The sequence below is a fragment of the Balaenoptera ricei genome, chromosome 2, assembly GCF_028023285.1.
Source record: "Balaenoptera ricei isolate mBalRic1 chromosome 2, mBalRic1.hap2, whole genome shotgun sequence".
NCBI classification, from domain to species: Eukaryota; Metazoa; Chordata; class Mammalia; order Artiodactyla; family Balaenopteridae; genus Balaenoptera; species Balaenoptera ricei.
This window is the reverse complement of record NC_082640.1, coordinates 79,866,581-79,891,774: the sequence shown is the minus strand read 5'-3', so window position 1 is coordinate 79,891,774 and position 25,194 is coordinate 79,866,581. Positions and strand designations below refer to the sequence as shown.

The following is a 25,194-nucleotide window of genomic DNA, read 5'->3' as shown; positions in this document are numbered from 1 at the left end:
ACGATGTTATTTGTTTACCCTCATTTTTACTTCCCTATCCTTCAGCCAAGTGATCCAGTAAAAAACAAAAACAAAAATATCCAGGCACGTTACCTTGTTAAAGGCTTTTGAAAAATCAGAGTACCCTTTACTCTTCAATTTAAACATAATATAACCTAAACACAAAGGCAAATCTAACAGTAAAATAAAAATGGTTAAGTAGCCCCTATGTAGCACACCTAGCCTTCACCTGAATTAATAGGTGTCCTGTAATACACCCCAGTTGTGACAACCAAAAATGTCTCCTGGCGGGCAAAACGACATTCAGTTGAGAACCAGTACTCTAAAGCAGTACATGTCAACTTTGGCCTCAAAGTAAGAACACCTGGTAAGCATTTAAAATTCCTAATGCCCAGCTGTACCTCATATGAATTAAACCGGACTATCTGGGGAGACAGGGGTGAGAAACAGACTTGTTTTGAAAGCACCCCAGGTGACTGCAATTTTTAGCCAAACTACTCTGGAGTGACAATTTTATATATAATTTCTCTCTCCTTTCCAGGATATCTATGAACTCTCAGAAAGAGAGGACAGGTGCATTTTAGGTATATGCTGCTCATGTCTAGTCTGGCTACTAGATGAAACAGTACACTCAGGGAAGAGGTGCTAAGGGCTGGGAAAGAAAGGACTTGTTATAAACTCATTTACTTTCAGTAAACAATTTTTTAACCTACACACCCAACTCAATTTTAAAGTTTTTAGAAATTCAATAGTACTGCTGCCTATAGTTGGTAGGGTGCCATGGAGGAAGGGAGAATGGACGGGTGGTGGGGTGGAGCCGGGGTGTGTGTGTAGGAGATAAAGTTAATAGGGTATATGCTCCCAGAGACATGCAGGGATTTCATGTTGACTGATTAGTTTCTTCCAGAGAGTTGCGGGAGAGAATGTAATGCACACAAACAATACAATTAATAAAGTTAATATTTTTAAGCATACATTTAAAATATTTTTCTATATTATCTCATCAAATTCACAGACTTGAATTATTAGAAAATGTAGTAACTTCTGCCCAAAATATTTTAATGAGGACAGAATATGGTGAGTTGCAGAGTGAATGAGACATGAGGAAGTTAATGTATGGTCCACTTCTACTGAAAGAAACTTCTTAGAGATCTAAAAGTTACTCTGCCTTAGGCTGTCAGGATAGTTATTTACACTGTTAAAGTGTTTCCTAGGTGCTAGGTTCCTATGGGGATTTAAGATTAATCTGGAAGACCAGAAAACTTGAGAGAGTTACATAATCATATGCTGCATTACATTGTCATATGCCAAAGTAAGGGAAGAAAAATTCTGGTTAAATGTAATGGACAGATCACATGCTTAAAAAAAAGTTAATATAAGGAATAAATCCTCCCACCCCCCCAAGGCACAGAGTAACAGGGGTCAGAATAACTTAACCCTTCAGAGAAATTTAAAAGGAGTGAGTGATAGTCAAGAGAAAGCAAAAGGTGAGGTAGAAATCTCAAGCCAGTCTGGGTGGTAGTGGGGAGGGGAAAGGGGAATGCAGTGCAGATTTGTTAAAAGTCTGCTAACAGAATAGTCCATTTCTCCCTTCCCTGCCCAAGGTCCAGAACGATTACCAGTAGCCAGTGGTGCTTCCTAAGCAGAAGTTTGGAAGAATCCTTCTGAAGAACAGAGAGACACCTGGAGAATATATAGACATTTGGAAATCTCTCAAAATAAAGCTTGGTCACCTAAAAGTAAAGCCCAACAGCAGACGAGCTCTGGCTTGCCTTTCAAAATATGAAGATAACAAAGAGCACTGGATGTGTTTAAGAAAATCTCCAACATGAAAGAAGATTTAAAAAAAAATAATAAACTAACAATAAAAATTCAGAAGCAGAGATAATGCAGGAAATGAAGACCAAAAAAAATGTGCATCTCTATGTGTTAGATGACTTCTACCCAAATTATAAAAACACAAATCCTTAGTAATTTCATGTATTGGAATTTGTTTTACTGATATACGTGTGTGTTCATTGACGGCAGCACTGTCAGTATTACCAAAAGGCTAGAAACAATCTAGATGTCCATCAGTTGAAGTCTAAATATACATAATGATTCATATGATAGAATGAGATGAGGCCATTCATAATTAAGATTAATTATGATTATTTAATTATAATTATTTAGTTATAATAATTATACAGGCATACCTCAGAGATATTTCTGGTTGGGTTCCAGACCACCGCAATAAAGCGAATACCACACGATATAAAGCAGGTCACACGAAGTTTTTGGTTTCCCAGTGCATAACAAAACTATGTTTACACTATACTGTAGTCTATTAAGTGTCCAATAGCATTACATCTAAAAAACAACGTACATACCTTAATTAAAAAACACTACTGCTAATAAATGCTGTCACCTGAGCCTTCAGTGAGGCACAGTAGTAACATCAAAGATCACTGATCATCATAACAAGAATAATAATGATGAAAAAGCTTGAAATTCTGTGAGAATTAACCAAAATGTGACACAGAGACATGAAGTAAGCAAATGCTGCTGGAAGAATGGTGTCAACAGACTTGCTTAAGGCAGGGTTGCCACAAACTTTCATTTGTAAAAACTGTAGTATCTATGAAGCACAATATAGCAAAGCACAATAAAATGAGGTATGCCAGTATAGTAAAACGATTAATAATTAATGTTCTGTTATGGAAAGATCTCAGGATATGTTGCTGGGTGAACAAATGCAAAGCAAAAAACCATGTAGATAGCATGTAAAGAAAGAGGAAACAAAAATATGTAATACTGCTTACCTGTACAGTATTACAAAATATTGCTGGAATGACAGAAAAGAAACTACAGTAAGTCCCCTACATAGGAACGAGTTCCGTTCCGAGAATGCATTCGTAAGTTTAATTTCTTTGTGAGCCCAACGAAGTTAGCCTAGGTACCCAACTAACACAATCGGCTGTATAGTACTGTACTGTAATAGGCTTATAATACTTTTCACACAAATAATACATAAAAAACAAACACAAAAAATAAAGAAAACATTTTTAATCTTACAGTACAGTACCTTGAAAAGTACCAGCTACACCACTGTTGCTTTTATGCCTGCTTCTGAACATCCTGGGCTTGAAATAAAGATACTGTACTACTTACTGTACTCTATCCAGTACTGTAAAGTACATAAAAGCACAACTACTTGTGGAGGATGCATGCACATGACAATATATGCCAGACACGTGAACTAACTTACGTGACTGGACATGCAAACGCACGTTTGCATCTTTGATAGTTTGCAATTTGAAGGTTCGTATATAGGTGACTTACTGTAATATGAGTTGCTGTCTATAGGTTTAGAACATGGGTGGCTGAAAGACAAAGATGAGATGGAATTTCTTCCTTGTATACTTTTTATGCTTTATGATTTACCATCATGTGAATGTAATCATTCAAAAATTAAATTAGAATGGATAAACTGTAGCTTTTGATCTAACAATTCCGAGAACCACTAATCTTTGAACAACCTGAAGCTGAACTGCAGGGGTCCACTTACATGCAGAATTTTTAAAATAAATACTACTACAGTACTATACTATCCTTGGATGGTTGAATTCACAGATGTAGAACCAAGGATATGAAGGACCAAGTGTAAATTTATAGTGGATTTATGGCTGCTTGGGGTCAGCACTCCTAACCCCTGCAATGTTCAAGAGTCAATCACAGTTTAATACTTCAGTGTTACTTTCATACAAGTGCAAAGATACTTAATTCAAGGCTGTTGAGCATTTTTTTAATAGTAGAAAAAATCAGGAACTACCTAAATGTCCATCAACAGAGGGTATAAACACACACACACAATGGAACATTTATATTATGAAATACTGTGCAGCAGTAAAAAAAAAAGAATGTAATACCTCTACATATATAGACAAGGAGAGCTACCTAAGATATATTGCTTAGTGATAAAAGTAAGAACAACGTTTACAGTATAGTTTCATTTTAAATAAAAAACTGTATGAATAACTGACAGGACTCATATGTACAGAAAAAAAGAACAGAAAGCTAAAGCTGTTAGGAATATTTAAATCTCAAGAGGATAGTGGGATGAAGGGGGGAATAAACAAAGATTTTAATTTGATGTTATATTTTCAGACTGTTAATTTGTTATAATGAACACATATTGTATATTATTTGCAGAATTAAAAACAAATTAATGTAAATATCTCATAAGAGGTTAATATTCAGGATATATAAGGAACTCCTACAACTCAACAACATAAAAACAAACAACCCAATGCATAAATGGGCAAAAGAACTTGAATACATTTCTCCAAAGAAGATATACAAAAGGCCAATAAACATATGAAAACATGCTCAATACCACTAATCATTCAGGAAATGTAAATCAAAACCATAATGAAAAAATGCAAGAAGGTATCCCATGCAAATGGAAATCAAAAGAAAGCTGGAGTAGCAATACTCATATCACACAAAATAGACTTTAAAATAAAGACTGTTATAAGAGACAAAGAAGGACACTATATAATGACCAAGGGATCAATCCAAGAAGACGATATAACAGTTGTAAATGTATATGCACCCAACACTGGAGCACCTTAATACATAAGGCAAATACTAACAACCATAAAGGGAGAAATTGACAGTAACACAACAATAGTAGGGGACTTTAACATCCCATTTGCATCAATGGACAGATCATCCAGACAGAAAATCAATAAGGAAACACAGGCCTTAAATAACACATTAGACCAGATGGACTTAATTGATATTTACAGAGCATTCCATCCAAAAGCAGCAGAATACACATTATTCTCAAGTGCACGCGGAACATTCTCCAGGATTGACCACATGCTGGGCCACAAGGCGAGCTTTGGTAAATTTAAGAAAATTGAAATCATATCATGCATCTTTTCTGATCACAATGCTATGAGTTTAGAAATAAACTACAAGAAAAAAATTATAAAAAACACAAACACGTGGAGGTTAAACAGTAATGCTACGAAACAACCAATGCACCACCGAAGAAATCAAAGAGGAAATCAAAAACTACCTAGAGACAAGTGAAAACGAAAGCACAATGATCCAAAACCTACGGGATGCAGCAAAAGCAGTTCTAAGAGAGAAGTTTATAGCAATACAGTCTTACAACAGGAAACAAGAAAAATCTCAAATAAACAACCTAACCTTATACCTAAAGCAACTAGAGAAAGAACAAACAAAACCTAAAGTTAGCACAAGGAAAGAAATTATAAAGATCAGAGCAGAAATAAATGAAACACAGACAAAGAAAACAATAGCAAAGATCAATGAAACTAAAAGCTGGTTCTTTGAAAAAGAAAAATAAAATTGATAAACCTTTAGCCAGACTCATCAGGGAAAAAAGGGAGAAGACTCAAATCAATAAAATTAGAAATGAAAAAGGAGAAGTTACAGCTGATACCACAGAAATACAAAGGATCATAAGAGATTACTACAAGCAACTCTTTGCCAATAAAATGGACAACCTGGAAGAAATGGACAAAGTCTTAGAAATGCACAACCTTCCGAGACTGAACCAGGAAGAAATAGAAAATATAAACAGACCAATCACAAGCACTGAAATTGAAACTGTGATTAAAAATCTTCCAACAAACAAAAGTCCAGGACCAGATGGCTTCACAGGTGAATTCTATCAAACATTTAGAGAAGCGCTAACACCTATCCTTCTGAAACTCTTCCAAAAAATTGCAGAGGGAGGAACACTCCCAAACTCATTCTATGAGGTCACCATCACCCTGACACCAAAACCAGACAAAGATGCCACAAAAAAAGAAAATTACAGGCCAATATCACTGATGAACATAGATGCAAAAATCCTCAGCAAAATACTAGCAATCTGAATCCAACAATACATTAAAAGGATCATACACCATGATCAAGTGGGATTTCTCCCAGGGATGAAAGTATTTTTCAATATCCACTAATCATTCAGTGTGATACACCATATCAACAAATTGAAGAATAAAAACCATGTGATCATCTCAATATATGCAGAAGAAGCTTTTGACAAAATTCAGCACCCATTTATGATAAAAATTGCAGATATCAAAACTAATACAGAGAAATATGCTGCATTTCTATACACTAACAATGAAAGATCAGAAAAAGAAATTCAAGAAACAATCCCATTTACCATGGCATTAAAAAGAACAAAATACCTAGGAATAAACCTACCTACGGAGGTAAAAGACCTGTACTCCGAAATCTGTAAGATGATGATGAATGAAATCGAAGACAACACCAACAGATGGAAAGATATACCATGCTGACGGAGTGGAAGAATCAAACACTCTATTTAAATGGTAATTTAGAAAACCAAGAAGACAGGATGATTAGTTTTAAATAAGTAACATAAATCAGTGATTTTTCAACCTTTTCCTCCCTTCCATAATGTATCTGAATTCTAAGTCGCTTAGTTTTCCCATCAGCCATAGTAGCTCGTTTTGGACGCAACAAGTAAAACCAGACTAAGTATTATGGGTGGTGGAGTGGGGACTTAGAAGCCTGGATCCCTGCTAACATTACAGAGCTGGAAAAAGGAAAACTGAATTCCTTCTTCTTGTTGCAGCTACTGCTCATTGCATGTTGCTATATGCAAATTAACTTGATCCCTAATGGATGAGACTAAAAAAAAAAAAATCTGTTCTCACTACCTCACGTCTCTACTTCTAACTACTTTTTCTTTCTCTAACCCTTTAAAAATGAGTCTCTACTCAAGTTCTTTACTTCCCACCTATTTACCTTTCATGACATTGAAATCAGGCTTCTTTCCCTAATACGATATGGAAACTGCTCTGGCAACAGATTCCAATAGGCTATTAACTGACTTTCTTTCTTGTCTTCCTCTTACTTGAGCTGCCTGACGCACAGGAGACTGGAGCAAATTCCCTTCTCAAAATAATCTCTTTTCTCACATTATAACACAACATGCTTTCTTGCTTCTCTTTTAAATTCCTCTTCATTTCTGGAGGGCTCTTGTTCCTCCGGTTCCTAACTCCTAAATACCAATTCTCTCCTTAACCTTACAGTTTCTCACTTTCTGCCGATGTTTGTTTTTATTAAGTTTTCAGTGACCCTGCATGACCTGGCCATGGAAGTAGTCTAACTTTGCCTGCTCTCTGACATCTTCTCCTGAACTCTGATTATAAGCCTCCATGCATTACGTATTGCACCTTCCACCTAGAACACCCTTCTCAATCCCTAGTCTGCTTGGTAAACTTCTCAGTTTTTATAGAAGTCATCTCTTCTGTGATGTCTGCCTTCAATTCACCAAGTTGAACTATAGTAACTCTTTCTTTGCACCCGTTTACTTACTGGTCTGTTTCTCCTATTTGAGAGCAGGGATTGTGTGCATATAATGCTCAGTGAATTAATGCACTCAAATTAATTTATTTTTAATAATTTATTTTAATTTGTCCTCAGGAGTAGTAATGTTGAAGTCTTAATAGCATTAGCTAAAAGAAAAGTACTCAGTGCCTATCAATTGCAACATATCATGTTGGTGGCAGACAAAAAAGTTAAGGTAGTAAGAGCAGTGATGGATTGATAACTGAAAGATTCAAGATATGGAACAGCTGGGCTCATGAACATGCAGTTTACACGGGTCGGGGTATTGGAAAGGACTGATTTTAAATTAGGAGACTTGGTTTGTAGTTCCAGTTATGACTATAACATATGTTTAGCACAGTTGGTGTAATTTTGGACAAGTCCGTCAGTCTTCTCTACAAATGGGTCAAATAACAGAACTAGTTCCTTTCCTGATATAATATTTACAATTCCAGCTTTATTCTCCACTGCGCTGTTACTGCTCTTCCTATGATTATTGTAAAGAGTTGAGGAGGGAAAGATGAGAGTAAATGAGCGCTCTGTGAAAGTACCAGTGGTCAGAAACATAGAGAAGGTGAGGGAAAGACAGATTATCAACTAGCTCCTTGAGAATCAAGTCAAAGGAAACACAGGGAAAAGAGAAAACTAGGATAAGGACCTCTGTGAACAGGCCACACCAAGGAAGTGTGAAAAAAAACTTACCTGAAAAGTAATAACTTAAAGGCTAGACAATGTATTTAGGGTAACAATTCAGACTACAAATATTAATGTAAATTTAAATGGTAAAAATCTTAAACCAATTTACATCTTAAGCATATTTAGTATACATATTTAACTATCAAATATGAACGAAAAGTTAGTAACACCAAAATTGATCACTTTTAAGTTTTAGTTTACTATTTCCAATTAGTTATATATATTTAAAATACAATTAAGGCTTGGCAAATGCTACTCCAAAATTTTAAATTTTAAAAAGAATAGCAGGGACTTCCGTGGTGGCGCAGTGGTTAAGAATCTGCCTGCCAATGCAGGGGACACAGGTTCGAGCCCTGGTCCAGGAAGATCCCACATGCCATGGAGCAACTAAGCCCATGCGCCACAACTACTGAGACTGCGCTCTAGAGCCTGCGAGCCACAACTACTGAAGCTCGCGCACCTAGAGCCTGTGCTCTGCAACAGGAGAAGCCACTGCAATGAGAAGCCCACACACCACAACAAAGAGTAGCCCCCACGTGCCACAACTAGAGAAAGCCCGCACGCAGCAATGAAGACCCAACGCAGCCAAATAAATTAAATAAATAAATAAATAAATTTATAAAAAAAGAAAAAGGATAGCATTTGGGACAAGTTTCTAGAGGTAATAGGGATTAATGTAAAAAAAGCCCAGCTTTGAAGTCAGAAAACCTGGTTTCAGATTTGTCCAGAACAATTCACTTCTGAATCATAAGAACATCATCCATAAAGCAGGAATAATATCTGCTTCCATTTATTTCATACAGGTGATGTAACATTAAACAATATATATTTAAGAAATTTATAAATTCTACACGTTTAGGTCTGACCTAGATTATAGGTTGCTGTAAAACATTTATATGTCATTTAACTCATGAAATGTTCACTATTTTAAAGCTCTTAAAACAAATATGTTGGGCTTCCCTGGTGGCGCAGTGGTTGAGAATCTGCGTGCCAATGCAGGGGACACGGGTTCGAGCCCTGGTCTGGGAACATCCCACATGCCGCGGAGCAACTAGGCCCGTGAGCCACAACTACTGAGCTTGCACGTCTGGAGCCTGTGCTCCGCAACAAGAGAGGCCGTGATAGTGAGAGGCCCGCGCACTGCGATGAAGAGTGGCCCCCGCTTGCCGCAACTAGAGAAAGCCCTCGCACAGAAATTAAGACCCAACACAGCCAAAAATAAATAAATAAATAAATTTAAAAAAACCCACAAATATGTTACTAGAATCTATTTCTACCTTCAAGGTTGTCCTAAGAATTTAACTTACATTGATTAATACAACAGAAGTTACAAACTTAGATGGGTAAGCACTAAAGTATCACACATACAAAATCAATGACCATGCACAAACTAAAAAGCAAAACAGGGAATTCCCTGGTGGTGCAGTGGTTAAGAATCCGCCTGCCAATGCAAGGGACATGGATTCGAGCCCTGGTCCGGGAAGATCCCACATGCCGTGAAGCAACTAAGCCCGTGCACCACAACTACTGAGCTTGCGCTCTAGAGCCCGCGAGCCACAGCAACTGAGCCCGCGTGCCACAAATACTGAAGTCCGCGCCCGTGCTACCTAGAGCCCGTGCTCCACAACAAGAGAAGCCACCGCAACGAGAAGCCCGTGCACTGCAACACAGAGTATCCCCCGCTCGCCGCAACTAGAGAAAGGCCGCATGCAGCAACAAAGACCCAACACAGCCAAAAATAAAAATATAACAAATTTTTTTAATTAAAAAAAATAAAAAGCAAAATAATCATATTCCTTAAAATATTACATAGATTAAAAAAAAAAAAAAAAGGATTTAGAGAGAACATTTGTGTCCCAGGAAACACTGCAGCCAAAGTTGTCAAGTTTATAAATCTGAACATTTGTGATTCTACCGAGAATGAAAGCAAACAGATTTTCAGGAATGCTAAAGCAGGCTACATATTATTTAGTAAGAAATCCACTTAGGATTAATGCTTGTGTTTCTCTAGCATGCAGCAGGAAAAAGCAGCAGGAACTGTGGCTGCTGCTGTCTCTGTTGCTAAGTGTTTGCAAACACCAGAGTTCTGAGACTGGTTCATTCCACCAGCTTCTTCTATCGGTCAGATTTTAAGACCAGAGACGATTTTAGATTAAAAACTTTAGAAACATAATAATGTAAACTGCCTAAAACAAAATGACATAAATGCTAAAAATAAAAGGATGGAAAACTATACACTTATATTAGACAGATATCCAGAATGGGTTACAAATATTGGAATCAAAGGAGAATTTAAGACAAAATACATTTAATATGACAGAGGATCATTTTTTTTTGTTGACAATAGGCTTTAACTATCATAAAGATATACAATCATGAATGTTTTTTGTCTAACAGCCCCAAGACCTGTGCAGCAAAACCCATTAAAAATACCATAAGGAACTGTGAGAAATATTACTTTTGTAAGAGATTAACACAGTATTCATGCTAAACTAATTAAACAGACAAAAGAGTAAGGACTTTTTGCAGAATTCAAAGGATCTGAAAATTACAGTAACTGGATTCAGTGCTTATCAATATACAGTGCAAATAAAGAGAATGTCCAGACATATTTATAAAAATTGATAATGTTAGCCTGAAAGTAAACCTCAATGATTATAAAAAAATCAAAAATTGAATGAGCCACATTCTTTGACTATAATATAATAAAACTAGGAATTAATAAAGTGCAAAACAAAATGGAAAAAAACCTCAACTCCCTCAAGCACGTGAAAAGTTAAAAAAACCACTCTTAACTATTTTGGGTCAAAGAAGAAATCAAAGCTATAATTGCACACTATTAGAAAATAAAGGTATATTAGAAAATAAAGGTAATCATATTCATACCTAAGGAATACAACTATAAGAGGCAAATTCATAGATATAAAGATGGCTCTTCTGAATGGAAAGAGAGTCGTGTAGAATGTTGATTACCAGGCCGTGTATAGCGGAGGAATGAAAGTGGAATTAAAAATAAAGATCCAATTTGGAGATTTTTTTTTTGAGCTTTTATAGTCAAGTTTATTCTTCATTTAACTTTTAAAACACTACTATAGTTGAATATTAAAACAAACAGTAGCAAGTAGTGAGCATATTATGATTACAGTCCTTCACTCAATCACTACTGCAAATAAAATGCCAATGGTGAGTGTTATTCACTGGCCCTATTAGGAGGTCTGACAAGGAACACCCCCCCCCCCCAGGATGATGTTCATCATCCTCATATGCTTCTCCATTGTAATGGCGCCGTCTTTTTTATCTTAAATATGAAAAGAATGAAAACAAAGTAAGCATTCCATTTAATAAGGAAAAAACCTGAGAAAATCAGGATAACAAAAATAGACACCTAAAAATGAGACATCAGGCAAAAAAAAAATAAAACTGACTTATCAATCTTAGTTTCTTTTAAAGAAAACCAATAAAATAAACTACAGCTAAATATACTTTGGAAAAAAAGAGGAAAATTCAAATGACTAAAACTAGAAATATAAAAAAGAATATAACAGATAAAGAAGATATTCAATTTGTGAGAGAATAGTATATATAATGTTATGCCAATATATTTGAAAATCTGAATGAATTCCAGGAAAAACCAGTTACCAAAACTGACTAACGAAGTAAAAATCTAACCAGAAAAAAACCCCCAAAAATTGTCAAAGAATTACCTCCAACAAAGGCTCCAGGCCTAGATGGTATTATAGTTGAGTTCTTTAAAATTTTCAAGAACAAATAATTCCCTAACTATATAAACTGTTCCAGAGCACAGGAAATTAGGGAAAGAGTTCCAATTCATTTACGAAGCTGGTCTAACCCAGATATCAAAACTTGACAAAGACAGCACAAAAAAAGAAAATTACAGACCATATTCACTTATGAATATAGATGCAAAGATCCTAAAAAATATACTTGAAAATAGAAACCAACAGTATGCTAAAAGATTACAGATCTTGACATGAAGAAGACATTCATTCTAGGAATAAAAGAAGGGTTTATATTAGGTAGTATCGTTATATATCATATCAATAGGTAACAGAAGAAGCACTGAATAATCTTAACAGATGCCCAAAAAGCATTAGATGAATTTCAATATCAATTTCTCATAAAACAGCCAATAAAGTCTTGGTCAATTATAAATGATACACCCTTAACATCAAAGAACTGTAAGACGAAATGATGCCTATTATTGCTATTATTCAAAGTCAGAAGGAAACTCAATTAAATGTAATTAAATAAAGAGGATAAGGAAGATATAAAGGATAAACGCTACCCAGAAGAGTCCAAAGTAATAGCTGAAAAATTAGGATTAAACAAAGTTCACTAAATATAAAACGTGCAACATAAATATAATAGAAGTCTACAGATATCTTACAAACCAAACCAATAATGAAATAATAAAATATATTTTTCATAATATAAATAACATAATAAAAATTTGTGAGGAATAAACCTAACAAGAAAAATAAGTGGAGTCAATTGAAGGAAAAATAACTAAAACTTTACTGAACGACACGAGAAAGATGTTAAGAAACATACTTCTAGCTCTGAAGTTAATTTTTCTAAAATAAATTTTCGTATTTAATGCATTTTGAATCAAAACTCCTTTGAGGTTTCCCTTTTAAAAAAAAGTTAGAAAAGTGATTCCAATCTTCACGAGAAATATTAATTGATATGAAAATAAAACCACGGAAATTTTTGAAAAAGAGGAATAATGAAGGAAGGCAGGTCCCACTAGCTTTTTAAACATTTAGTGGCTAAAATACTTAAAAATGGTATGGTACTGGAATAAGAACAGAAAAATACAAAGGAAGAAAATTTAGTCCAAAAGGCTTTAGTAAGATAAAAATTACATTATAGATTAGTATTGAGAAAAAAATTTTCAATAAATAAGACTGGGAAATTAACCATTTAGAAAAAATTAAAATTAGTTCCTTATCTTATGTCATTTATCAAAATAAATGTATATATTTGGTCTAGAAGGACTAATGCATAGTATGTGAAAAATGAAGTAAGTAATATCTAGGGAAAATACACATGCGTATTCAGCTGCTAGTGGCATTGGGAAGAATTTCTTTCTAAGCATAATAGCAATGTTACAAGCTGCAAAGAAAGTAGACAGATCAGACTACTTATTAAAAAATTAAATAATAAACAGCAATCTTGAAAAAAATTTATATTTCAATAGTTAATATCCTTAATATATAATGGTTCATAAGCAGCAATTCCAATTGTAATAATCTACACTAAATTATATAGTCAAGAATGTTCACTGCAGTATTATTTGCAACTGTTCCCCCATTCAAGAATTGTGTAACCAGTGGGGTCAAAATTTGATTAAACAATAACAAGAACATATACATGAAAAGAAGGCGTTAGAAAAAATAAAAAGAATTAATAAGCCAAAATGGTTATTTGTAGGTAGTAAGATTACTGGTGCTAGTTTTCTTTTTATACATTTATGACTACCTGCCAAAACGTTCATGATGAATACATACTACTTTCATAATCAGAAAAATTAACACATTAATCATGACTTTCATAAACACATTGTGATTATCAGACTTAAGAAGTTTCAACAAATATAAAAGTTCACAATAGTTTGTAAATCAACTGTCTTTGCATGTGGAAAGTCCCTTAAAACTTTGGTTCTATTAATAATTTAGCATAAAAATACAGTTAAAAGAAACCATACTGTTTTAGATTACATCTTCATTTTTTCTCTCAAAGGGATTTTGATTTTAATGACTATGAAAGGGATTGATTTTCACACAAATATATCTAAACATCACTGCAATGAAGAGGAATAGCTTAAAATAAATGTACATTTCATATTAATAATATTTTTCAATGAATATTTGGAACAGAATCAATTTAAGATTTGTCACTCTATGTTAAGTTTTTACTCAGGAAACCTCATTAAGGCACTCCAAACTGGAAAATGACTAGTCCAAAAGGCCTTTAGAAAAGGACAAAATTTCTCTAAAAATCTCTTCTGGGGCTTCCCTGGTGGCGCAGTGGTTGGGAGTCTGCCTGCCAATGCAGGGGACGCGGGTTCGAGCCCTGGTCTGGGAGGATCCCGCGTGCCGCGGAGCGAGTGGGCCCGTGAGCCACAATTACTGAGCCTGCGCGTCTGGAGCCTGTGCTCCGCAACAAGAGAGGCCGCGATAGTGAGAGGCCCGCGCACTGCGATGAAGAGTGGCCCCCACTTGCCGCAACTGGAGGGAGCCCTCGCACAGAAACGAAGACCCACCCAACACAGCCATAAATAAATAAATAGATACTTAAAAAAAAAAAAAAAAAAAAAAATCTCTTCTGGCAGGAAGTGTTATTTTGTGTCTAATTGAAATCTCTCCTCCTGTGATTTAAACTTCTTGTCCTTTAAAAATATACAGCTATATTCCATTTTGCTCTCTCTAGACAACATAATTTAAAAACTTTTAAGTATCTATTTCCTAATACTTTGATCTACTTTTTGCCTGTCTCTAGCCTTTCTACAGTTTTCATCAAGTTATTAAAACCCACATAGCAAATTATGGTTTTAGGCAATGTACAATGAAATTAGAGAATAGCTTGGAGCTCCCACATGCTGTAATTCTGTGGAAACACAAACATACTTTCTTCTTAGAACATGGCATGCTGCTAATAGATGTTACTGTGCTGTGTCTCTTACAACACTCACATTATCTGTATGCATGTATACTAACTGTATATTAACAGATTCATATTTTGTGCAGCTTATTTATTCACAATAAGTGGAAGTCCTAGCCAACTTTATTTCTAACTACTTTCCTAACCTATTCTACTCACTCTGCTTCATATCACTCAAATTTAACAGGTTTGCCTTCTCACCTATTATGAACTACTCATGGAATCTGAGTTCTAGCCTTATATTCATCCCTGACAAATTTTGGAACACTGGAAGAGTCACCTAACTTTTGAGTTTTAATGTTTTGCCTATACAATGAGGATGGTAGTGTACTAGAAGACTTATGAAGTCTTATAACACTGAAATTTTATTATGAATGTCAAGATCAGATTCCATTCTAGTCACTCTTTTTTTTTTTGAATTTTAGAATTTTATTTATTTTTTTATACAGCAGGTTCTTATTATTTATCCATTTTATACATATTAGTCAATCGCAATCTCCAAATTCATCACACCACCCCCTCAGCCCGCCACTTTCCCCCCTTGGTGTCCATACGTTTGTTCTCTACATATGTTTCTCTATTTCTGCCCTGCAAACCGGTTCATCTGTACCATTTTTCTAGGTTCCACATATATGCGTTAATGTACGATATTTATTTTTCTCTTTCTGACTTACTTCACTCTGTATGACAGTCTCTAGATCCATCCACGTCTCTACAAATGACCCAATTTCGTTCCTTTTTATGGATGAGTAATATTCCATTGTATATATGTACCACAACTTCTTTATCCATTCGTCTGTATATGGGCATTTAGGTTGCTTCCATGACCTGGCTATTGGAAATAGTGCTGCAATGAACATTGGGGTGCATGTGTCTTTTTGAATTATGGTTCTCTCTGCATACATGCCCAGTAGTGGGATTGCTGGGTCATATGGTTATTCTGTTTTTAGTTTTTTAAGGAACCTCCATACTGTTCTCCATAGTGGGTACATCAATTCACATTTCCACCAATAGTGCAAAAGGTTTCCCCTTTCTCCACACCCTCTCCAGCATTTGCTGTTTGTAGATTTTCTGATGATGCCCATTCTAACTGGTGTGAGGTGATACCTTACTGTAGTTTTGATTTGCATTTCTCTAATAATTAGTGATGTCGAGCAGCTTTTCATGTGCTTCTTGGCCATCTGTATGTCTTCTTTGGAGAAATGTCTATTTAGGTCTTCTGCCCATTTTTGGATTGGGTTGTTTGTTTTTTTAATATTGAGCTGCATGAGCTGTTTATATATTTTGGAGATTAATCCTTTGTCCATTGATTTGTTTGCAAATATTTTCTCCCATTCTGAGGGTTGTCTTTTTGTCTTGTTTATGGTTTCCTTTGCTGTGCAAAAGGTTTTAAGTTTCATTAGGTCCCATTTGTTTATTTTTGTTTTTATTTCCATTACTCTAGGAGGTGGATCAAAAAAAGATCTTGCTGTGATTTATTTCAGAGAGTGTTCTTCCTATGTCTTCCTCCAACAGTTTTATAGTGTCCAGTCTTACATTTAGGTCTCTAATCCATTTTGAGTTTATTTTTGTGTATGGTGTTAGGGAGTGTTCTAATTTCATTCTTTTACATGTAGCTGTCCAGTTTTACCAGCACCACTTATTGAAAAGACTGTCTTTTCTCCATTGTATATCCTTGCCTCCTTTGTCGTAGATTAGTAGACCACAGGTGTGTGGGTTTATCTCTGGGCTTTCTATCCTGTTCCATAGATCAATATTTCTGTTTTTGGGCCAATACCATACTGTCTTGATTACTGTACCTTTGTAGTATAGTCTGAAGTCAAGAAGTCTGATTCCTCCAGCTCTGTTTTTTTTCCCTCAAGACTGCTTTGGCTATTCGGGGTCTTCCGTGTCTCCATACAACTTTTAAGATTTTTTGTTCTAGTTCTGTAAAAAATGCCATTGGTAATTTGATAGGGATTGCATTGAATCTGTAGATTGCTTTGGGTAGTATAGTCATTTTCACAATATTGATTCTTCCAATCCAAGAACATGGAACATCTCTCCATCTGTGGTATCATCTTTAACTTCTTTCAACAGTGTTTTATAGTTTTCTGCATACAGGTCTTTTGTCTCCCTAGGAAGGTTTATTCCTAGATATTTCATTCTTATTGTTGCAGTGGTAAATGGGAGTGTTTCCTTAATTTTTCTTTCAGATTTTTCATCATTAGTGTATAGGAATGCAAGAGATTTCTTTGCATTACTTTTGTATCCTGCTGCTTTACCAGATTCATTGATTAGCTCTAGTAGTTTTCTGGTAGCATCTTTAGGATTCTCTATGTATAGTGTCATGTCATCTGCAAACAGTGACAGTTTTACTTCTTCTTTTCCAATTTGTATTCCTTTTATTTCTTTTTCTTCTCTGATTGCCGTGGCTAGGACTTCCAAAACTATGTTGAATAATAGTGGCGAGAGTGGGCATCCTTGTCTTGTTCCTGAACTTAGAGGAAATGCTTTCAGTTTTTCACCATTGAGAATGATGTTTGTTGTGGGTTTGTTGTATATGGCCTTTATTATGTTGAGGTAGGTTCTCTCTATGCCCACTTTCTGGAGTTTTTATCATAAATGGGTGTTCAATTTTGTCAAAAGCCTTTTCTGCATCTATTGAGATGATCATACGGTTTTTACTCTCAGTTTGTTAATATGGTGTATCACACATTGATTGATTTGCGTATACTGAAGAATCCTTGCATCCCTGGGAAAAATCCCACTTGATCATAGTGTATGATCCTTTTAATGTGTTGTTGGATTCTGTTTGCTAGCATTTTGTTGAGGATTTTTGCATCTATAATCATCAGTCAGTGATACTGGTCTGTAATTTTCTTTTTTTGTAGTATCTTTGTCTGGTATTGGTATCAGGGTGATGGTGGCCTATAGAATGAGTTTGGGAGTGTTCCTTCCTCTGCAATTTTTTGGAAGAGTTTGAGAAGGATGGGTGCTAGCTCTTCTCTAAATGTTTGACAGAATTCACCTGTGAAGCCATCTTGTCCTGGACTTTTGTGTTTGTTGGAAGATTTTTAACCACAGTTTCAATTTCATTACTTCTGATTGGTCTCTTCATGTTGTCTATTTATTCCTAGTTCAGTCTTGGAAGGTTATATCTTCCTAAGAATTTGTCCATTTCTTCCAGGTTGTCTATTTTATTGGCATAGTTACTTGTAGTAGTCTTTTAGGATGCTTTGTATTAGTGTGGTGTGTGTTGTTAACTTCTCCTTTTTCATTTCTAATTTTATTGATTTGAGTCCTCTCCCTCTTATTCTTCATGAGTCTGGCTAATGGTTTATCAATTTTGTTTATCTCCTCAAAGAACCAGCTTTTAGTTTTACTGATCTTTGCTATTGCTTTCTTTGTTTCTATTTCATTTATTTCTGCTCTGATCTTTATGATTTCTTTCCTTCTACTAAGTTTGGGTTTTGTTTGTTCTTCTTTCTCTAGTTCCTTTAGGTGCAAGATTAGATTGTTTGAGGTTTTTCTTGTTTCTTGAGGTAGGCTTGTTTTGCTATAAACTTCCCTCTTAGAACTGCTTTTGCTGCATTGCATAAGTTTTGGATCGTCATGTTTTCGTTGTCATTTTTCTCCAGGTATTTTTTGATTTCCTCTTCGATTTCTTCAGTGATATTTTGGTTATTTAGTAACGTACTGTTTAGCCTCCACGTGTTTGTGTTTTTTATGTTTTTTTCCCTGTAACTGATTTCTAATCTCATAGTGTTGTGGTCAGAAAAGATGCTTGATATGATTTTAATTTTCTTAAATTTACTGAGGCTTGATTTGTGACCCAAGATGCAATCTATCCTGGAGAATGTTCCATGTGCACTTCAGAAGAAAGTGTAATCTGCTGTGTTTGGATGGAATGTCCTATAAATATCAATTAAATCTATCTGGTCTATTGTGTCATTTAAAGCTTGTGTTTCCTTATTAATTTTCTGTTTGGATGATCTGTCCATTGGTGTAAGTGAGGTGTTAAAGTCCCCCACGACTATTGTGTTACTGTCGATTTCCTCTTTTATAGCTGTTAGCAGTTGCCTTATGTATTGAGGTGCTCCTATGTTGAGTGCATATATATTTATAATTGTTATATCTTCTTCTTGGATTGATCCCTTGATCATTATGTAGTGTCCTTCCTTGTCTCTTGTAACATTCTTTGTTTTAAAGTCTATTTTGTCTGAAATGAGTAATGCTACTCCAGCTTTCTTTTGATTTCCATTTGCATGGATTATCTTTTTCCATCCCCTCACTTTCAGTCTGTATGTGTTCCTAGGTCTGAAGTGCGTCTCTTGTAGACAGCACATAGATGGGTCTTGTTTTTATATCCATTCAGCTAGCCTGTGTCTTTTGGTTGGAGCATGTAATCCATTCACATTTAAGGTAATTATCAATATGTATGTTCCTATGACCATTTTCTTAATTGTTCTGGGTTTGTTTTTGTAGGTCTTTTTCTTGTCTTGTGTTTCCCAGTTAGAGAAGTTCCTTTAGCATTTGTTGCAGAGCTGGTTTGGTGGTGCTGAATTCTCTTAGCTTTGTTTGTCTGTAAAGCTTTTGATTTCTCCATCGAATCTGAAGGAGATCCTTGCCGGGTAATCTTGGTTGTAGGTTCTTCCCTTTCATCACTTTAAATATGTCATGCCACTCCCTTCTGGCTTGCAGAGTTTCTGCTGAGAAATCAACTGTTAACCTTATAGGAGTTCCCTTGTATGTTATTTGTCGTTTTTCCCTTGCTGCTTTCAATAATTTTTCTTTGTCTTTAATTTTTGCCAATTTGATTATACGTGTCTCGGTGTGTTTTTCCTTGGGTTTATCCCGTATGGGACTCTCTGCGCTTCCTGGACTTGGGTGGCTATTTCCTTTCCCATGTTAGGGAAGTTTTCGACTATAATCTCTTCAAATATCTTCTCGGGTCCTTTCTCTCTCTCCTCTCCTTCTGGGACCCCTATAATGCGAATGTTGTTGCGTTTAATGTTGTCCAAGAGGTCTCTTAGGCTGTCTTCATTTCTTTTCATTCTTTTTTCTTTATTCTGTTCCACAGTAGCGAACTCCACCAGTGTGTCTTCCAGGTCACTTATCTGTTCTTCTGCCTCAGTTATTCTGCTATTGATTCCTTCTATTGTAGTTTTCATTTCAGTTATTGTATTGTTCATCTCTGTTTTTGTGTTCTTTAATTCTTCTAGGTGTTTGTTCTTTAATTCTTCTAGGTCTTTGTTAAACATTTCTTGCATCTTCTCAATCTTTGTTTTGCCTCCATTCTTTTTCCGAGGTCCTGGATCATCTTCACTATCATTATTCTGAATTCTTTTTCTGGAAGTTTTCCTATCTCCACTTCATTTAGTTGTTTTTCTGGGGTTTTATCTTGTTCCTCTATCTGCTACATAGCCCTCTGCCTTTTCATCTTGTCTATCTTTCTGTGAATGTGGTTTTTGTTCCACAGGCTGCAGGATTGCAGTTCTTCTTGCTTCTGCTGTCTGCCCTCTGGTGGATGAGGCTATCTAAGAGGCTTGTGCAAGTTTCCTGATGGGAGAGACTGGTCTCTAGTCACTCTTAATATTAAATTAGTGCCTACTATGTGGAAACACTGTGTAGAATACAACAGTGCATAACCTATATTCTTAGTGAAATGTGTTTTTAACTAAAATACTCAGACTCAGTTACAGTACTACTGTATAGTAATATACTGATTTTTATAAAGAGACAATCATTAGCATAATACTTTCAAATTCCATGAACAGAACTGGTATTTCTTTCCTATTTACGTCATTATAAAGAATTTCCCTTACCTACTACTTCCTTTTAAAACTCTAGTCTAAGTTACTTCCTTTTATCTCAGTTGCTCTCTACTGAATTGCGAATAAACTGCTCAAAATTGGAGCTACCATTCCTTGTCCCAAAACAATGTTATGTTTTGGTTCTCTTTTGTTTACGAAAAACCTTTAACTTTTCTTAGTGAAAAAAATTGTAAGAATTTATGAGAACCTTAGAAAATGATTTCACAGAAAAATATTATAGAAAAATATAACTGTGCTTTGCCCAAGGCAGGAAACTTTTAGGAACGTAAGGACTGCTTTAATGGTTCAGAGTCATACTTCCACAAATGTAGGGTGCTGTCTCTAATGGTGATGCAAAGGGCTGTGCAGGGGAAGGATATCACTTCAAAAATATATAAATATCATCGGTTTCCTTATTAATTCATTATGGAAATGTCATGCATTAATTTGTCCGATATGCCTTTTGGGAAACATGAGACATTTTGGATAATTTGTTTTCCTCATTTCCTACCTCAGACAATTTTAGAATTTTAGAGCTAAAAGAAACCTCATACCTCTTCAATCACCTCATTTTATAGATGATGCAACTGAAAAAAGAGTGGTTAAAACACCTGTGCAGGTCACACAAGTTTAACGACAGAACCTTTTCTCTTGATCCTCGATACAGGGTTTCTTAAACATATCACGTTTGTTTGATATTAATAAACTTTTAATGAATTTAAATTTACTTCTTTGTAGTTTCACAAGGTTATCTCTATCTTAATTAGAATTAACTTGAATTTAATTAAGAATTCATGCTCACTATATATATTTTTTATATATATATATTTTTTGTTTGTTTGTTTTTTGTTTTTTCATATTCTTGATGAGGGCAGAAGCTGTGTTTTATTTGTTGTATCCTCAGAACTTCTTACAGGGTTTGACACGGCACATAGCAGGTATTCAGTAGACTGTTGTAGACTGAGAAAATGAACTTTATAGACTTGGATCACAGGTACTCTTAGCTTCAATTTTTCTAAAGAGGAAAAATCTAAAGCTGTTCAGTTTAACCTTGTTCCCTTGATTATTTCAGACATTTTTCTCTAGACTTTCTCCAGCTCTATTGCATTTCTTAAGGTGAGGGAATCAGAATTTTGAATGAGCATAGAAAGTTTCCTTTCTAGATACCAATAATCTTCTCAGTAAGTGTAGTTCTTTTGCATCATCTTACACTGGCTAACAGCAGCACTTATTTGACACTTTTCTTCCACATTGTGTAAGTACAACACATACGTGCTCCCTGCTTTGATATTTCAATACTCAGAAAATTTTGGTTTCACTTACTCTGCTAGAACAAATTCCCGCTTCCAAATCAATTATAAAACGTTAAACAAGACTAGATTTAGCATCTATGACATTTATACAGAAAGGCCCATTAGCCTCTATACTTGTGTTTTCTGTGTTTAAATAAGTTATCTGTACAATCAAAACTGTTTGAGTGTCTTCTATTTGCAAGCCACTGAACTCCTTCGTCTGAGTAAGTAATTCACAACATTCCAGATACTTAGCTTTTTCTCTGGTTGGCACAGAAAATGATTAGAAAAGTTTTGGATTCATGAAAAAGACTTTTAAGGAATCTAAATAAAAAACATGTTTTAGTTTTTCCATATGCATTGATTTATTTATTGCCATCCACTGTCCCTCTACGAACCCCAGACACACCCTTCTTGTCATCCTTAAGAACTTTACTGTAATCCTTTTATTCACCAACCCTACTCCATTGTCCCTCTGCCCTCAGACATCCCTCCTGTGATCCAGAAGAACTCTAAAGAAATCCTTTTATTCAGTAATCCTGTTCTTTATTACACATGCTACCAGAGGAGCTTAGAGATGGATGGAATCTTAGAGATTTCTAAGTTAAACTCTCATATACCAGTATGATATTCGCCAATGATAAAACAAATCATTGTAGACAAGTATAGTACTTAATCTCTTTAATACACTGCATGCCTGACATATACACATAATACTTACTTGTACTCATCATAGACTTCCTGTTTGGGCAGTGAAGTCTCAGGATGCTCCTCTAGGGTATTCCGAATCCAGGAAAAGGCATGCATTTGCTGTGCCCGACTAGATGACATGGCATTCTGATCACTAATCATAAAACAAAAACATGTTTTAGCTGAAATAGACAGGAATTCATTGATAATTTTTGAACCAGGCCTAAATGTTCCACTAAAGGACTGTGTGTAAACTCACTATAAATGACCAAACCAAACTCAGGACATAAAGTATATGCCCAGTTATCCAAATACAAATTGTCCACCTGTGGTTGTGAGCCATTTTCTATAGCTAGTGTCTGACTGAAGTTATTGCCCTGTTCCATCCCCGCCACGGTCTCTAAACTGGCAGAGATGATGGAGCATTGAAAACATAAGGTATTTGTTTTGGCCAAAATTACCTCTAAGGGGATATTTGTTTACTTACTTGCCTGTTCATTTGCCTAAACTTACCAAATCATCAAACTATAAAGTGAAAGTTATGGAAAAAATTGTTTATTTTCTATTTGCTTAGCGATCTCAAGTAACTACCCTGAATCTTACTAAAGCCTCTATGCTCCAGAATGGAGTTCACACTGGAGAGATCCTGAAAGGACAAGTCTCCCTCTATGGTCCTTTCTGTAACCAGTCCTCCTCTCCAGGACAACACCTCCACTAAACATCATAAATTTTTATTATCTGGCAGTGTCTCTTATAACACGAGGGAAGCTCCTCACTTGACTCTGACATTCATCTCAGCTACGAAAACAATAATTTATGTATTTTCAAAGAAATTACTGAGCAATTTCTAGGACAGAAAATTATTAAAATAGTTACAAAATGTGGTCCAAGGGGAAAAAAGTAAAAGCAACAGATTTTTCATTCCATTTCTTTTCATACATATACTTTTAAAGTAATGTTAAGCATAACTTATATGAATGAAATGAACTCTGAGAAATAATTAAAAGGGTAGAGAAACTCCTTTAAGAACAGTATGCATGAACCAACAACTTTTCTCTATATTTTCTAAATGAGGTTATTAAATATTTGTACTAATGAAAATAGAGTAATACCCCGCAAGCACTTAAAACATCACACATTTATCATAAATTCATGTGCCATACAGGCAATTCATTTTTTTTCTTTTTTATGCTCTGTGATCTGCTTACCTGACAGTACCTAAAAAAACTCTTGCACTTTATTGCTCACAATACTTACCTGTTTATTCTTTGGTTTTCTGTTCAATTTTCAAAATCTGGCACACTGTATAAATACACTAATCTGTTTATAAAACATAACCCAATTGCATTTCACAGCATTCACCCAGGTACACAAATGAATTAGCAAAAACTATGGGTAAACACTTAACCAAATATGATCAAAGACTAAAAAGATCTACTGTTTTGACAGTCTGTTTCCTGATGATTTTAGGAATAGTGCAAAACAATAACAACCACAACACACACATAAACACAGTAACTGAGGCAAAGACAAGAAGTGATATTACCTTTTCTCTCCATTGCTGAGACCAGAAGGCAGCTGAAGGTAGAGGTAGAGTTTCTCTAGGTCTGTAAACTTCTCAACTTCTTGCTGGTTAAAAAGGATTAAAAAGAAAGATCATTTAAAAAATTCTTGTTTCTCCCTCAACAAAATTTACTAACACCTCCCTAAAAATACTATCTAAATTTAAACCAGGTGGAATGAATCACCTGCCAAAGAAAACAGAATCTAGGCTTTTTTCTTATCAGTAAAATAATACAGTCAAGTTGTGTGATAAATTTATTGCATATAAAAAGTTGATTAGTAAGAGAAAATGGTACTTTCCTATTAATTCTTACATTCTAGGTATAAATAAAATCATAAATCAATGCTTAGACGAAAACTTCTCATTTTAAATCACATTTAAAGAAGGAGGGTTGTGCAATATTACAGGAAAAGTACTAGATTGGGAGTCAAGAGACTATTTATTAGTTGGTCTTAGCCTAACTATTTAACTGGCTATGAGGCTTCCATGCTCTGGCGGATTTTCCTTAGAAATGTAAAATGAATGAGATGATTTCTAGGCTTCTTTTCTATTTCTCAAAAATCTAGAACATGTGACTGATGATGCTACTGTCACTGGGGTTGGAATTGAGGTTAAAAAATATAGTTATCCCTCTATATCCGTGGATAATTGGTTCCAGGAACCCCCTTCTCCCCTCCACAGATACCAAAATCCACAGATGCACAAGTTCTTTATATAAAATGGTGTTATACAGTCAGTCCTCCTTATGCACAGTTCCTCCATAACGGAGGAATCAAATCTGATCCAGGGTTGGTCTAATCCGCAAATGCAGAACCTGTGGATACGGAGGGCCAACTATTCCAAAGTACAACCAACAATCTGTTCCATGCTATGCAGATGTAATTATTCTCTGATTTGCAACAGTGGATGCTATCTGGAGAACCTACTTGTAAGACTGTCTATCACTACTGTTGTGCAACTTTGTCATTTTGTCTATAAATGTACCCTTTAAGAAAATTTCTGCTATGCAGAGGACTGTATAGTTTTCTTTCCCAGCTGAGTTTGCCACAGGATAGCTTTAAATGTGCCACAAATCCTACTGCAATAAAAATAT

The 25,194-nt window shown here is 35.3% G+C and overlaps 1 protein-coding gene across 2 annotated transcripts in view; it reads right to left on the bottom strand.

Annotated features, from left to right (window-relative positions):
- Positions 1-25,194, bottom strand: part of RFX7 (regulatory factor X7) — a 150,003-nt gene that overhangs the window by 42,559 nt on the left and 82,250 nt on the right. For both annotated transcript variants that reach the window (XM_059913218.1, XM_059913217.1), the window contains exons 4-5: positions 24,084-24,166; positions 22,569-22,691 (exon numbers count right to left, since the gene is read on the bottom strand). In XM_059913218.1, coding sequence (XP_059769201.1) covers positions 22,569-22,691; positions 24,084-24,166 — 206 coding nt within the window. The remainder of the gene's footprint in view (positions 1-22,568; positions 22,692-24,083; positions 24,167-25,194) is intronic.